The 13,444-nt window shown below is 45.2% G+C and overlaps 1 protein-coding gene across 3 annotated transcripts in view; it reads right to left on the bottom strand.

Annotated features, from left to right (window-relative positions):
- THSD4 (thrombospondin type 1 domain containing 4) overlaps positions 1-13,444 on the bottom strand; it is a 599,697-nt gene that overhangs the window by 553,803 nt on the left and 32,450 nt on the right. For all 3 annotated transcript variants that reach the window (XM_027818796.3, XM_043523831.1, XM_043523832.1), the window contains 2 exons: positions 10,941-11,027; positions 2,301-2,370 (listed from right to left, as the gene is read on the bottom strand). In XM_027818796.3, coding sequence (XP_027674597.2) covers positions 2,301-2,370; positions 10,941-10,969 — 99 coding nt within the window. In that variant the 5' untranslated portion in view covers positions 10,970-11,027. The remainder of the gene's footprint in view (positions 1-2,300; positions 2,371-10,940; positions 11,028-13,444) is intronic.

The following is a 13,444-nucleotide window of genomic DNA, read 5'->3' as shown; positions in this document are numbered from 1 at the left end:
TATGTTGGCATGCAGGACCAGACTTTCATTTCTCCCCTAATATTAACACAGCCAATAAGCCAAATCCTATTAGAAGCATATCCAAAGCAGTGACACGAGTTAATGAAAACAAATGTTAGTGTACATGAGAAAACTACAGGTGAATTTTAGTTCAAAAGCAATATGACTTCCAAACAAGCTGAAGTAGGATATAAGTTTCCAAACCAGCAGAGAACTATTCCAAGCTGCTTTGAAGGAAAAAAACATTCCTACCACTGATACCTTTGGGGGAGGAGTGGAGGGAAAGGGTGTTAAGGAAGAAAAATAAAGAATAAAATAAATTAGTAAGACCCCCCATAATGACAGAGAGAGAGAGAAAAAACCACCACCCAAAACCTCTGCCTATGAAGTCATAAGATACAAGGTCCCAGCTGCACTGTAGGTGGGTTAACTGCACTGAGGTGCAGTTAAATTGGATTCCAATCAGCTGCTTTCAGGATTCTCTTCATTTTCCAGAAAGCTTCAGAGTAAGAAAATAACTGGACTATTTACAAATATTTTAGCAGAACATTCACCCAAGTATTCAAGTCCAGTACTCGGATTATATTTCCTGTCTTTACCTTTCAGAGCAAAAACAGCTGTGCAAGGTGCAAAGTGAGCAATCATCGGAGGTGAAAGTGGGCTGGTACAACGTACCAGTAAGAAGTGGCTGCCGGCTTGGCCCGTACACAGCCAAGATTTAACATCGCTGCTCCTTTTGCCCCACCCAGGGCCGCCGAGTGGAGTGGGGGCAAAAGGGGCAGCTGCCCCATGGCCTGGCGATTTAAAAGGGCCCAGGGCTCCTGGCCACTGCTACTGCAGCAGTGGCCAGAACCCCAGCCCTTTAAATTGCCACCAGAGCCGCGGCAACATGGAAGGGCTGGCTGGGGGAGGCTGACCCCCAGCCCCACCCCTTCTACCCTAGGCCCCATCCCTTCCGAGGGCCCTGAGCTGGGCCCCCATACCGGTAAGTTACTTCCACCCCTGGTAATCATACTATTTCCAGCACCACAAACTAAAGCACCAAAGACTTACAAATATGCCCAAGGCACACGCATAAAGACCAGTGTTTAAACAGTCTCTTTAATCCCGGATACTGGCTCAGATCTGCCCATTTAATGTGTACTTTAATTTTTAATGCCATAAAGCCTTGTAAGAGTACATAAGAAAGATGCCAAACAATGCTAAGTTGTATTGTTCACTAGAATTTTAGAAAGAGCTACTGCTCCACTGCGGAAAACCTCTCCCTGAACATATCTGCTGTTCTGCAATTTCTGTCCACAGAAGCAAAAGGAGCTCCACACGGAAATACATATAGAAGCTGCTAGCAGGGGACAAAGTTACTCCCTCAGCAAACATACACCAGAATCTCAACATAAAAGCGGGAAGAACTCCTCCAGTGACAAAGCTGAGAGTTGACACTTAATTAGAAAGATCTCTCTCTTTTCTGTTAGCTGCTCAGGCTGTCTTGTTGTCTGGCAGTTGATAGGTGGGGTCAGAGGGGTTTTGGGAAGTTTAACTCATAGACTTTAAGGCAGAAGGGACAATCATGATCATCTAGTCTGACCTCCCACACATTGCAAGCCACAGAACCTCACCCACCCACTCCTGAAATTGACCCCTAACCTCTGGCTGAGGTACTGAAATCCTCAAATCATGATTTAAAGACTTCAAGTTAAAGATAATCCATGATATACACTAGTTTATATCTGGAAGGTTGGCAACCCTACGATCTGTTGCATGTAAGGGACAACATGTAAAACCAGCAGCATCCCAGAAAACTGGCAAGAAACTGCACCACAAATTGCTCCCAATGGTGAAATGCTCAGTAATTATCCTTAGTGACATCACAAGGAAGAAAATGCCACTAGGGAAGAAGGCTAGCTGGTTGGGGAACCTTCCTCCCTTATGATGTCATTTTAGCAGTGACATTCCCCTCCTCTCTACCCTTTAAGATTCCGCCTTGGAGGCCACTTCTTTGAGTTTGCAGAGAATGAATGACAGAGCCCATCCAACACCAGTCCACAATCATCCAGTATGGAAGGCACTAGTCAGTCTCTCTCCCAGCAGGGGACTGAGAATCCAACCTGCATCGGGCAATAGAGTGTGCCAACCAACACAAGGGCACAGGGCCAGCCAGCCTCCCATCTTTTTTAAATAATAAATTCCTGCATATAATGCCTAACAGCAGAGGTATTTGCACCAAGTTACTCTATGTTTCTTACACTAACACAACATAGTGTTACTTCTAATGATACAAAACCTGAATTTCTGTTGCTTACCTTTCTGTGTTCAACTGACGTCTGTGGGATGACCAGCTGAAATCCTAATACCACTATGAAGCCGAGAAGTCTGCAAAAAATAAATAATACTGAATGTGTATGTATTGCGGATAATCACTGAACCACACCACATACCCTAGCTACCTGTCTTAAAGCTTGAGCCTACAAAAGCTTAGACACTCGAATAAATTTACTGACATGAGTAGTCTTACATGAAACATCCACATAACACAACATTTCTTGGACCATATAACTTGTATTTCTGCAGCATGCTTGTGTGCATGTGCCATTCGTAAAGGCAAAATATACCAAGCAACTTACCAGCATGGTAATAAAGAGGGTAGTACTGGGCAAGCCACACAACCACACACACAATTTATTACTACAAACCATATCCCACTTTATGCTTGAATGAAGATGAAAGCTAACATTTTCAGAAGCATTCCATTAATTTTGTACACCTCCATTTTTGGGTGCCCAAACAGATACATTTCCCCTGATTTTCAAAAGTGCGAAGGAAAATTTGGCTGTAAACATACAAAACCAAACCCCACTTCTTAGTTTCTTCCTGAGCCATGACTCCTCCCTCCTCAGTACAGTTGCGTAAAATGGCATTGAGGAAGCACTGAACATGTACAGAACCTCCATGACTGCAAGGGAACAGGTTCCTCTCCAGTCAGCTGTGGAAACTTTCTAAACTTTATAGCACAAGAGCTAGGGGGTAGCAAGACAACTCACCCAGCACTTTCTCCAGAGACTCTCACCACACCCAGGTGCCCAATACATGGTTCAATGTTTGTTTATGAGCCCCAGTCCCCCTGCGTCTCTCCATCCATGGCATGTCAACAAGAAGAAAGAGTGCTCAGGATTTGCAGATAGCATCTGGGCAACCTCTGCTCCCCACTCCAAGTGGAGCTATAGGCCCCAAAGTCCAAGCTGCTTTTGAGCCTCTCTGGCCCTTCTTCCACCAACCAGGCAGGTGCGGATCCACCCTCAATAAGGGGCTTCCTTGTCACAACTATATGGGTCCAAATTTAGCTCAGTGAGGGCCTCGTTCTTGGCCCTGTTGCCAGCTATTTTGTGCTGCTCAAAAGGCTGCACTAAAGGGATTGCTGGTCAGAGGCACACCAGTTGCACCTAATACTTTTCTGTGATGTGTTTCGGTTCAGGGGTGCAATCCAGACCACTGAGAGGTTGTGTCACTACCTGCCCTGTAACCCTGGGTGCCTCACAATACTTTGCTGCTGTAGCTCTCAACCTGGGCCACTCACAACCAGCCTACAAGCAGGAGGGTCATACCCTGAGTGTCTGTGTATAGCTGTAGCCCTGGTTTAGCAGACTCTGACCCCAGCAGCCTGCAGTAACACACCAGTCACACGCTGGCTTCCACCAGTTTTAGTTACAGCCAGCAAGATGACCCCAACATACTCCCAGTCCCAAATTTTCCCAAAACAGCGTGCTCTGTAATGTCCGGCCCGCTCCTGGACAGCTCAGAGAAATAATAAGGCCTCAAAAGACACAAAACCTACCAGCTTGCCACATTAACTGGAGTTAACATTCACTTAAATTCAAACACAGCACTGGTAATTTAGATTAATGATAAAAAGTTTATTAACAAAAGATGACCAGATTTTAAAGGAGTTCAGGTACAAAAGGAGGAAGGTGAAAAATTGTTCTTGTTAACCTCTGAGGATAGAACAAAAAGCAAGGGGCTTAAATTGCAACAAGGAAGGTAAAGGTTGGATATTAGGAAAAAACTTTTTAACAGTCAGGGTAGTTACTGGAACAAATTGCCTACGGTTGTGGAATCTCCATTACTGGAGGTTTTGAAGAACTGGTTAGACAAACACCTGTCAGGAATGGTCTAGTTATTACTTAGTCCTGCTTTGAGTTCAGGGGACTGGACTAGATGATCTATCGAGGACACCTCCAGTCCCACACTTCTATGATTAAGTTAGAAAGGTTACAAGCAAATAAAAATGAAAACACAGACCTAAAAGTGTCAAACAATCTATCAAGGTACAACCTTTACCTATGCAAGTTTCTCACCTATATTCAGTTTCCAGACAGTTCAACTGCCCCTTGGTTGAAGGACCCATCTTTCTCAGCTTGCATGAGCTTTGTTCTGTGTGTCTGTCTAGTTATGGATGCAAAAGATGGCTTCTGTCTTTGTTTATCTTCCAAAGTCCAATGACTGTTCCAAGAGGCAGGATGACCTCATGCTATTTTTTCCCCTTCCTGTGGCCTTTCCACCCCTTGACTGATTTCTGCATATATGCAGCTTCCATTGGTTTTGGTTACACCTGGCTTAATCTCAGAAGGCAGATAGATAGCTGCCTGCCCTCCTGTCTGAGAGGGAACCTGTTTCTCCAGACTTTAAAACATAATATCATTAAGTATCCATATTTCCTTCTATACTTTTAATACATACATTTCACAATGATATGAATCAGTGTGTCATTATTAGGTTTCAGCAAAGACCTCACTCTATACACTTCATTAATACAGTAATACTATATATGATCAGTTGATTCAACTGCTTAACATCTGAGGTTCAGCCCACTGTCTTTATAAACCAGTAAATGGATACTTTTAAACGGATACTCCTGAAAAGTAAAACCCAGACCAAACTTCTCTCTCCTGCTCAGTGTAGATACAATGCTGTCCTCTCCCCTACTTGTTAGCATGAGGTTTGCCTCCACCCCTTGTTAGCTTGTTGGGTCTGTTTATGTGATATGTAAATACATTCTCATTGTCCTTTAAAGTACAATTCCCAGTGTGGAAAACACCTTCCTTTGTTTAGGGCAGATCAGTTTACCAACTCCCCCTGACATATCTGGTTTATCTGCACTTTGGTCGTAATTCCAGCATATATTCATAACTCTTAATGCCCACTGCATACGTACATCACGCAAGAATTTTAATGACCGGTGAGTCATTAGTTTCATATCATACTTCACAAGGCATATTTTACACAAGGATTATGACAGTAGTGTGAATACAGGGGTGCTTAGAGTCACACTCTCACCCAGCCTTGAAGAGACCACAATGACAATGAAGCTCAGAGAAACTCTGCTCTGTCTAGCCTCACCATCACAATGCCTCTTAAGTGGTCATTACAAGTTAGCCTAAATTAGAAAGGTCCTTTGGCTGCTCTAATTTGCACCAGAGATTGGTGTGTCCCCTAGGAAGCCCCAGGATTTGGGAAGGCAGAAAGGCAATTTATGGCCACCTTTACCTCTCTCTACACTCACTTGGATTGAGCCTACTGAATTTACAGTAAAAATTAACCTGGTCCTATGAACAGCTAGTAGTCTGATGTATTCCAAAAGCAGAGACAAAAATGGTGGAGCTGATGAAATGTTGTAAACCACAGAGAATCCAGCTTCAAACTAAGGGCTTGTCTGCATAGAATCATAGAATATCAGGGTTGGAAGGGACCTCAGGAGGTCATCTAGTCCAACCCCCTGCTCAAAGCAGGACCAATCCCCAACTAAATCATCCCAGCCAAGGCTTTGTCAAGCCTGACCTTACAAATCTATAAGGAAGGAGATTCCACCACGTCCCTAGGTAATCCATTCCAGTGCTTCACCACCCTCCTAGTGAAAAAGTTTTTCCTAATATCCAGCCTAAACCTCCCCCACTGCAACTTGAGACCATTACTCCTCGTTCTGTCATCTGCTACCACTGAGAACAGTTTAGATCCTTCCTCTTTGGAACCCCCTTTCAGGTAGTTGAAAGCAGCTATCAAATCCCCCCTCATTCTTCTCTTCTGCAGACTAAATAATCCCAGTCCCCTCAGCCTCTCCTCATAAGTCATGTGCTCCAGCCCCCTAATCATTTTTGTTGCCTTCCACTGGACTCTTTCCAATTTTTCCACATCCTTCTTTTAGTGTGGGGCCCAAAACTGAACACAGTATTCCAGATGAGGCCTCACCAATGCCGAATAGAGGGGAATGATCACGTTCCTTGATCTGCTGGCAATGCTCCTACTTATACAGCCCAAAATGCTGTTAGCCTTCTTGGCAACAAGGGCACACTGTTGACTCATGTCCAGCTTCTCGTCTACTGTAATCCCTAGGTCCTTTTCTGCAGAACTGCTGCCTAGCCACTCGGTGCCTAATCTGTAGCAGTGCATGGGATTCTTCCATCCTAAGTGTAGGACTCTGCACTTGTCCTTGTTGAACCTCATCAGATTTCTTTTGCCCCAATCCTTTAATTTGTCTAGGTCTCTCTGTATCCTGTCCCTACCCTTCAGCGTAACTACCTCTCCTGCCACTTTAGTGTCATCTGGAAACTTGCAGAGGGAGCAATCCACGCCATCCTCCAGATCTTTAATGAAGATATTGAACAAAACCGGCCCCAGAACCGACCCTTGGGGCACTCCGCTTGATACCAGCTGCCAACTAGACATGGAGCCATTGATCACTACCTATTGAGCCCAATGATCTAGCTAGCTTTCTATCCACCTTATAGTCCATTCATCCAGCCCATACTTCTTTAACTTGCTGGCAAGAATACTGTGGGAGACCGTATCAAAAGCTTTGCTAAAGTCAAGGAATAACATGTCCACTGCTTTTCCCTCATCCACAGAGCCAGTTATCTTGCCATAGAAGGCAATTAGATTAGTCAGGCATGACTTGGCCTTGGTGAATCCACGCATGGTTGGGTAATGTGCTTTACGGAGGTGATATTTCTAAAGCTCACGATGCACTAGGTAACCTTTAGTGCACACCAGCAGGATACACACAGATCAATTAATGTGCAACGTCTTAGTACGCTTTAGAAATCGTCACCTGATAGGGCATATTACCCCACCATGAAGACAAGCCCTAACAGACCAGACAGAATCCAGCTGCACTTCCCACTCACAGCTCCCTTCTCCACAACCGTTTAAATATTCTAATTGTTTCTGATACTTTCAGAGGGGGGCTGACAAAACTCATCAGGAGCAAGGTGTCTTGTACAGCGACTCCTTGGTAGCATTGAAACAGTTAACTGAAATTCTATTCAAAAATGACAGCTAGGCATTTAAACTCCACTTCAAAAAAATGAACAGTATGTCACAAGCTTTAAACCAAAACTGCTGTTGAGTTGTTAGGTCCTGATCCAGGCCTGAGTATTTTGGGTTAGGTCCCGGGAAATCTTCTCCTGACCCATCTTCACTCAGCACTAGGGTTACCAACTGGCCGGTATTTGACCAGTCTGGCCTTTTTTTCTTTGTTTGTTTTTACGTATTGCCAGGAACAGAATTTAATCTGCCAGGATTTTTTGAACTGGCTCTAAAGATTTTGAACTGGCTCTAAAGATTTTAATTATTATCACAATACACTGGGATATCTAATATTAAAAGTTTTTGTGTCCAGCTAACAATGCTACTATGTTGCTGTTAAAAATAAGAAATTGCTGCAAATGGCAAATTAAAGCAGCAAATATAAATTCAAGAAATAGACTAAATAGATTTTCTTTATGTATAAAGTTCCAGAAAATTCACATTCAAGTATACAGTTAAAATATAGAATCAAGGCAGTTTGGGGGAAGGGAGGGAAGGATCTCAGTGAAGACAGAAACAAACAAAGCAACTTGGAGAAACACGACTAAGGTAAGAAAATGATGTTATCAATCTTATCTATAGCTCTTATCTCTCTAGATACTATAAAAAGTGGCTGTTGATGTGGGTGTGTGGAGTTACCTTGTAGTTGGGGTTGTGGTGGGCTTGCCTTGTGAGGAGCATGTTGGGTTTTTTGCATTTCAGAAGGTGGTAACCCTAACCAGCACTCCTCCTTAGGAGAAGCAGGCAAGCCTTTTTATCTTGTCTGGTGGATCGTGATTGCCTACTGCCTCCTCCTGGCTCTTCTAACTGACAGAGGGGCAAATCTTGTTGGTTCCTCCAGTACCAAGCTTGAGTCACCCCTCTAGGCAGTGTTTGGAGGTCTATACTCACTATCCCTCTTTCCCAGGTCATACGTCTCCTTCGAGTAGGTGTATCAGGGCAGCAACGGCTCCATCAAGGTCAGAGAAGGCCTGATACACACTATCACAGGGGCCTAATAGACAGAGAAACTTTTTTACACTTGCCATTTTGTTACCACAAACATAGAAAACTCAAGAAAAACTGTTTGATACATTAGAAAGATATTCGTTTGCCTTCACTGACATACTGTGGGTGGGGGAACTGGCCATTGGATAGTAAATATTATATAGTGCCTATCACCACCTCATTATCATGTTCTAGTCCTCTTGCACAAAGCAATAATCATTAAAAGGATAAAAACTAAAGCTAAATTATTAGGCAGTGCCAGTCTTGTTTTCTTTTCTTTGTTTTTAAATCAGAACATTTTAAAGACTTTTTAAAAACACGCTGCAACTTTTATTGTTATTTGTTATAAAGTAGCACCCAGAAGTTCCAGCTACCCAGAGTCAGAGCCTCTGCATACACAGTAAGAGACAGCCCCCATCCTGAAGAGGGGGCACTTCCACACAAGGACAAAGAGAGGGAGAAAACAGAGGCATAAAGAGGGGAAGTAATTTGCCCAAGGTCATAAAGAAGATAAAAGACAGAACTGGAAATAGAACTCAGATCTTCCTATTCCCAGTCCAGTCCCCTAACCACGGAACACACTGCCTTCCCAAGTGTGTCCTGTAATCCAGGAGCCACACATGCTTTTCCCCATGGGAAGGTGATCTCCTTCATAGTGCCCCATTTCAATGAAGTTTTAATGGATATATGACAAACTCCTAGCTAGAACACAAATCACAGACACCCTCTGGCAGCCTCACATTCTATGATCCCCATAATAGTTTTGGGGCATCTGATTTGCTCCAGTTGAATACCCACTTTACTTTTTCAGAGGTCTTCACCCTCTGTCTGGCTTCTACTCTCCCTGTTCCCTCAGAAGGTGCAATAGGAAGTTCAGCATTTGCATAGGGAAACAAACTTTCATGAACAGCAAAAGGCCAGGCTCTGTCGATGGGCAGCACATTTCTATGAATATATTTTAATAAAATCCTGCATGAGGGTGGCAGTTCTATAATCTTCAAAGCAAATTACTTACCAGATTAAAAGTTCCCACTTCAAAACTAAACTCCTTAGCATGTGTGTGATTATTCTCTGCCAAGCTTTTCCTGACCAGTCTCTAAAAAGGGGGATTACAATTCAGCATGTGTGTGCACGCATGCACAGGGACAATGAGGGTAGTTTATAGTTTGTCTCTGTGTATGTGCTTGGGTCTGCCAGAAACATTTGTTATCAACCTACTGTTTCAAGCACATAGGAAATCTGGCAGGAATACTTAAGCCTTCCTAAGGAAAGCTTCTGGGTTGAGGGGGTTTGATTTTTTTTTTTTTAATTTCATGTTATTTCACTTTGACTTAGTTGACTTTGGCCACTTCTCTGGAGTTGGTAATTTTATTTATCATGCTTGACTAGTGCTAAGTTCTCTAAACTACAAAATTAGGTTTATCCTGCTCTGAAGATTTGTTACAGACATTCTAAATACGTGGGAAAGCCAAAAAAATACCGAGCGCACATCAAAATTAAGCACAACATTCAAAGTGGAGTATGTAGGGATATATCAAACTGTCAAACCAAAACATCCATCTCACACCCAGTGGAGAACACAGCAAAGTATTCAGTCATACTCCCTCATAGTGGCAATCCCACCTTTTGTTTAAATCAACATCCAGGGGGAGGTTTCCTGTTGAAGACACTAATACTCTTATCTGGGGAGAAATGTCAAAAGGCCCTCCTCCCCCACAGAAAACCCAACAGTCAGAAAGATACCCATAAGGATCCCTCAGTGAGTTTCTCCCCTATTATTGATTATGGTGGGGGGACAGTTATCTCCTCATGGTATAAGCTGTAGGGCCACTTTGTATCATACCCTTTGCCTCTGGCAGCCATGGTGAGTGACTTCCCTGAGCATGGGGGCTTCTACGTCTGTCTGCGTGGCAGGCTGGGAGAAGTCTCCACAGAAAAGGTAGCACTGTTATAGGCTGTAATATAGAGAAGATCCATTCGGGTGTGAAATTCAAGCTGAAAGCTCAAGACAGAAGCAGATCTGGATCTGGGGATTTGAGTCCAAAGTCTGGCATTTGAAATTCAGAAGGGAGAGGGTTGGACCTGAGGGGTCACTTCCAGTCTATTTTCACACAAATGAAAGGAAACACGCAATGCCCTAGCTGTCATGAATATGTGAGTGAATCATTCCAAGAACATACAACTTTCAAGTTTGAATTGCAATGTATGCATTAAGAATAAAAATTATTTAAAAGGCCTTTACTATAAATGGGAGTCATTAGATCTCATCAAAAATGGTAAAAGATCTGCAAATTACAAGAAATCCTGCAAAGACACTGACAAAAGGTGAAAAGAAGCCCTCCTGGAACAGGAACAAGACACTGGGAACTTTCCAATTCTCCCCTACCCCCCTCAAAGATTGCCCTTGCCTGATCGTTCTAAGTGATCTATGCACTTAACTATTCAATCATTTGGACTGGACTTTGCATTAAGCTACTAATGGTCCAAATAGTTAAAATACCACTTGCTTTTAAAGTCTACAGATACACAGTCAATCCATACTTGTTGCCTTTGGAAAGAGTATATTAAATCGTTAAAAATAATGTTATTGTACAACTTACCTCAAAGATACAATTAAACTGTCTACCATGATCCTTGAATATGAAGCCTTCAGTGTGTTAGAACGTAATGCAGATTACACACAAATCCTACAGAAATAGAGAAAAAATAAATATTTGTCAATACTTATGCAATACTTTCCAGGATGCCTATGACACTAGAGGTGGGTCCCAACCAAACATCTGTAGCTGAACTCCTTTGGACTGTACAGCAATTCAGATCAGAACTTAAGTTCTACCCCTATTTAGCAAAGCACTTGAGTACATGCTTAAATTTAAGCACATATTTAAGTCCCGCTGAAGTAAATGGGACTTAAGGAATGGACTGCCGAATCATGGTCTGAATAACAAAGTATAAAGAGCCAATGTTAAAAACGGTACTTGTCTTTTTATTTCATGCCTCTGTTATGGCACTTTGGCGGCTTCAGTTCCCCTCTGGTGCGCCAGCATGCGCCATGCCATTATTTCACTACTGCCTCACATGGGCTCAGGTCGTTTAATTTTTTTTAGGATATGACACAGATTTTTTTAAAAGGGTTTCCAAATGTTAATACCAATACCCTTTCTAAGCATTCAAGTGCACACTGCAGAAGATACGACTCCTTTGTGGTCCAGCCAAAACGCAAGAGCCAATACATCGTCTCTGAATTCATCACATAGTCTGTCTAGCTATCTTAGGTATTTCTATGGCCCCATTACCAGAGTTATTGGAGTGCCTCACAATTTTTAAAGTACTTTCCTCACAACACCCCTGTGATGTAAGGCAGTGATATCAACCTCACATTACAGATGGGGAAAATCAAGGCACAGAAAGGCTAAGTGACTTGCCCACAGTCACACCAGAAGCCTGTGGCAGAGCAGGGAATTGAGCCCAGGTCACCCAGATCTTAGGCAATGCCTTAACCACTGGACCTTCCTCTCCTAGTTATAGAGCATTTTATATTTGTGACTTTTAGTTTTGCAAACACATACATGAGTTCTGTTAGCCCATTATATCATGTGCGTAAGTTCTGAAGTGTTGGGGCACTGGGGATTCTTTATCTGGTAAAGTTGCAGTCAACATACTGGGTGTCCAATAGCAGCAGTGGGATTTTGAAATATGAATGAGACAACGGTGGCAAGCTGTATGGGCCCGTGGTGCCCAGGCTCCAGGAATATTCAAGGCCCGGGGGCCCAGCTCCACCAATGTTCGGAGCCAGGTCTCTCACCCTGCCCTCCCCTGTAGCGGCCCCCAGCCCCCGCCTGCCACCCCCTTGCCCCGGAGAGTCCTGCCTACAACACAAGAGCAGCGCTGGAGGCAGGCTGAGGCGACTGCTGCACCTGAGGAGGGGAAGAGGCGCACACGTGATTGGCAGCCCTCCCCTCCCCCAGCACCCACCGGGAGGTGACGCCAAGGGACTTCTGGGAGATGGAGTCTAGACCTCACCTGAGCAGCTGCTGGGGCTTGGGTGAGTGTCCAACAGTGTGATTCCCCCTCCCCCGGCCTCGCCTGCAGCCACCACTCCTGCCCCACAGTGGGCAAGGGGCAGCCCCATCCCCCATGAGGCTATGGTGATGGGCAGCAGGCTGCAGCGGGAGAGGAGGCCACATGTGATGGCAGTCCTCTCCCCCCCGGCAACCACCACAGGGGAAGTGAGGGGGCTTCCTGGACCCGAGAGGGGCCCAGCCCCTAGGAGTACGTGGAGTGACAGTGCCAGGTAAGTGTGCTGCCGGGGGTGGGGCAGGGGAAGAGGGGGCCCCCTCCCTCGGAGCTCCCCTCAGGGAGAGGGCTGTGGGGACTGTGGAGTCCTCCTCTCTGGTCCCAGCCCTTGGGCAGCCTGCCTGCACCCCAAACGCCTCATTCCCAGCCCCACCCCAGAGCCCGCACCCCCCACACCTCAACCCTCTGCCCCAGTCCTGAGCCCTCCCACACACCCCAAACCCCTCATCCCCCACCCCACCCCAGAGGCAGCACCCCCAGCCAGAGCCCTCACCCTCCACACCTAAACCCTCTGCCCCAGTCCTAAGCCCGCCCCACACCACAAACCCTCATCCCTCGCCCCCAGAACCTGCACCCCCAGCCAGAGCCCTCACCACTCGCACTCCAACCCTCTGCCCCACCCTCAGCCCCCTCCCACACTCCAAACCCCTCATCCCCGGCCCCACCCCACAGCCCTCACCCCCACACCTCAACCCTCTGCCCGAGCTCTGAGCTCTGCCCACACCCCAAACCCCTCATCCCCAGCCAGAGCCCTCATCCCCCACACCCCAACACTCTGCCCTACCCAAGCCCTCTCCCACACCCCAAACCCCTCATCTCCAGCCTCACCCCAGAGCCTGCACCCCAAGCCAGAGCCCTCATCCCCCCCCCCCCACACACACACACACATTGTGCAATATAGGGAAACCTATTAAAAGCCTACTGTTTCCAGTCCATTTTTATGTTATTTTTAAAAATACATATTGGCTTACAAGGCAGGTGTGGGGAGGCAGGACTTGGACCCGTTCTGGGCACCACCAAAAATTAT

This window comes from Chelonia mydas, chromosome 10 (assembly GCF_015237465.2).
Source record: "Chelonia mydas isolate rCheMyd1 chromosome 10, rCheMyd1.pri.v2, whole genome shotgun sequence".
Classification (NCBI taxonomy): domain Eukaryota; kingdom Metazoa; phylum Chordata; order Testudines; family Cheloniidae; genus Chelonia; species Chelonia mydas.
The sequence above is the reverse complement of the archived record's forward strand: the minus strand, read 5'-3'. Positions and strand labels throughout refer to the sequence as shown.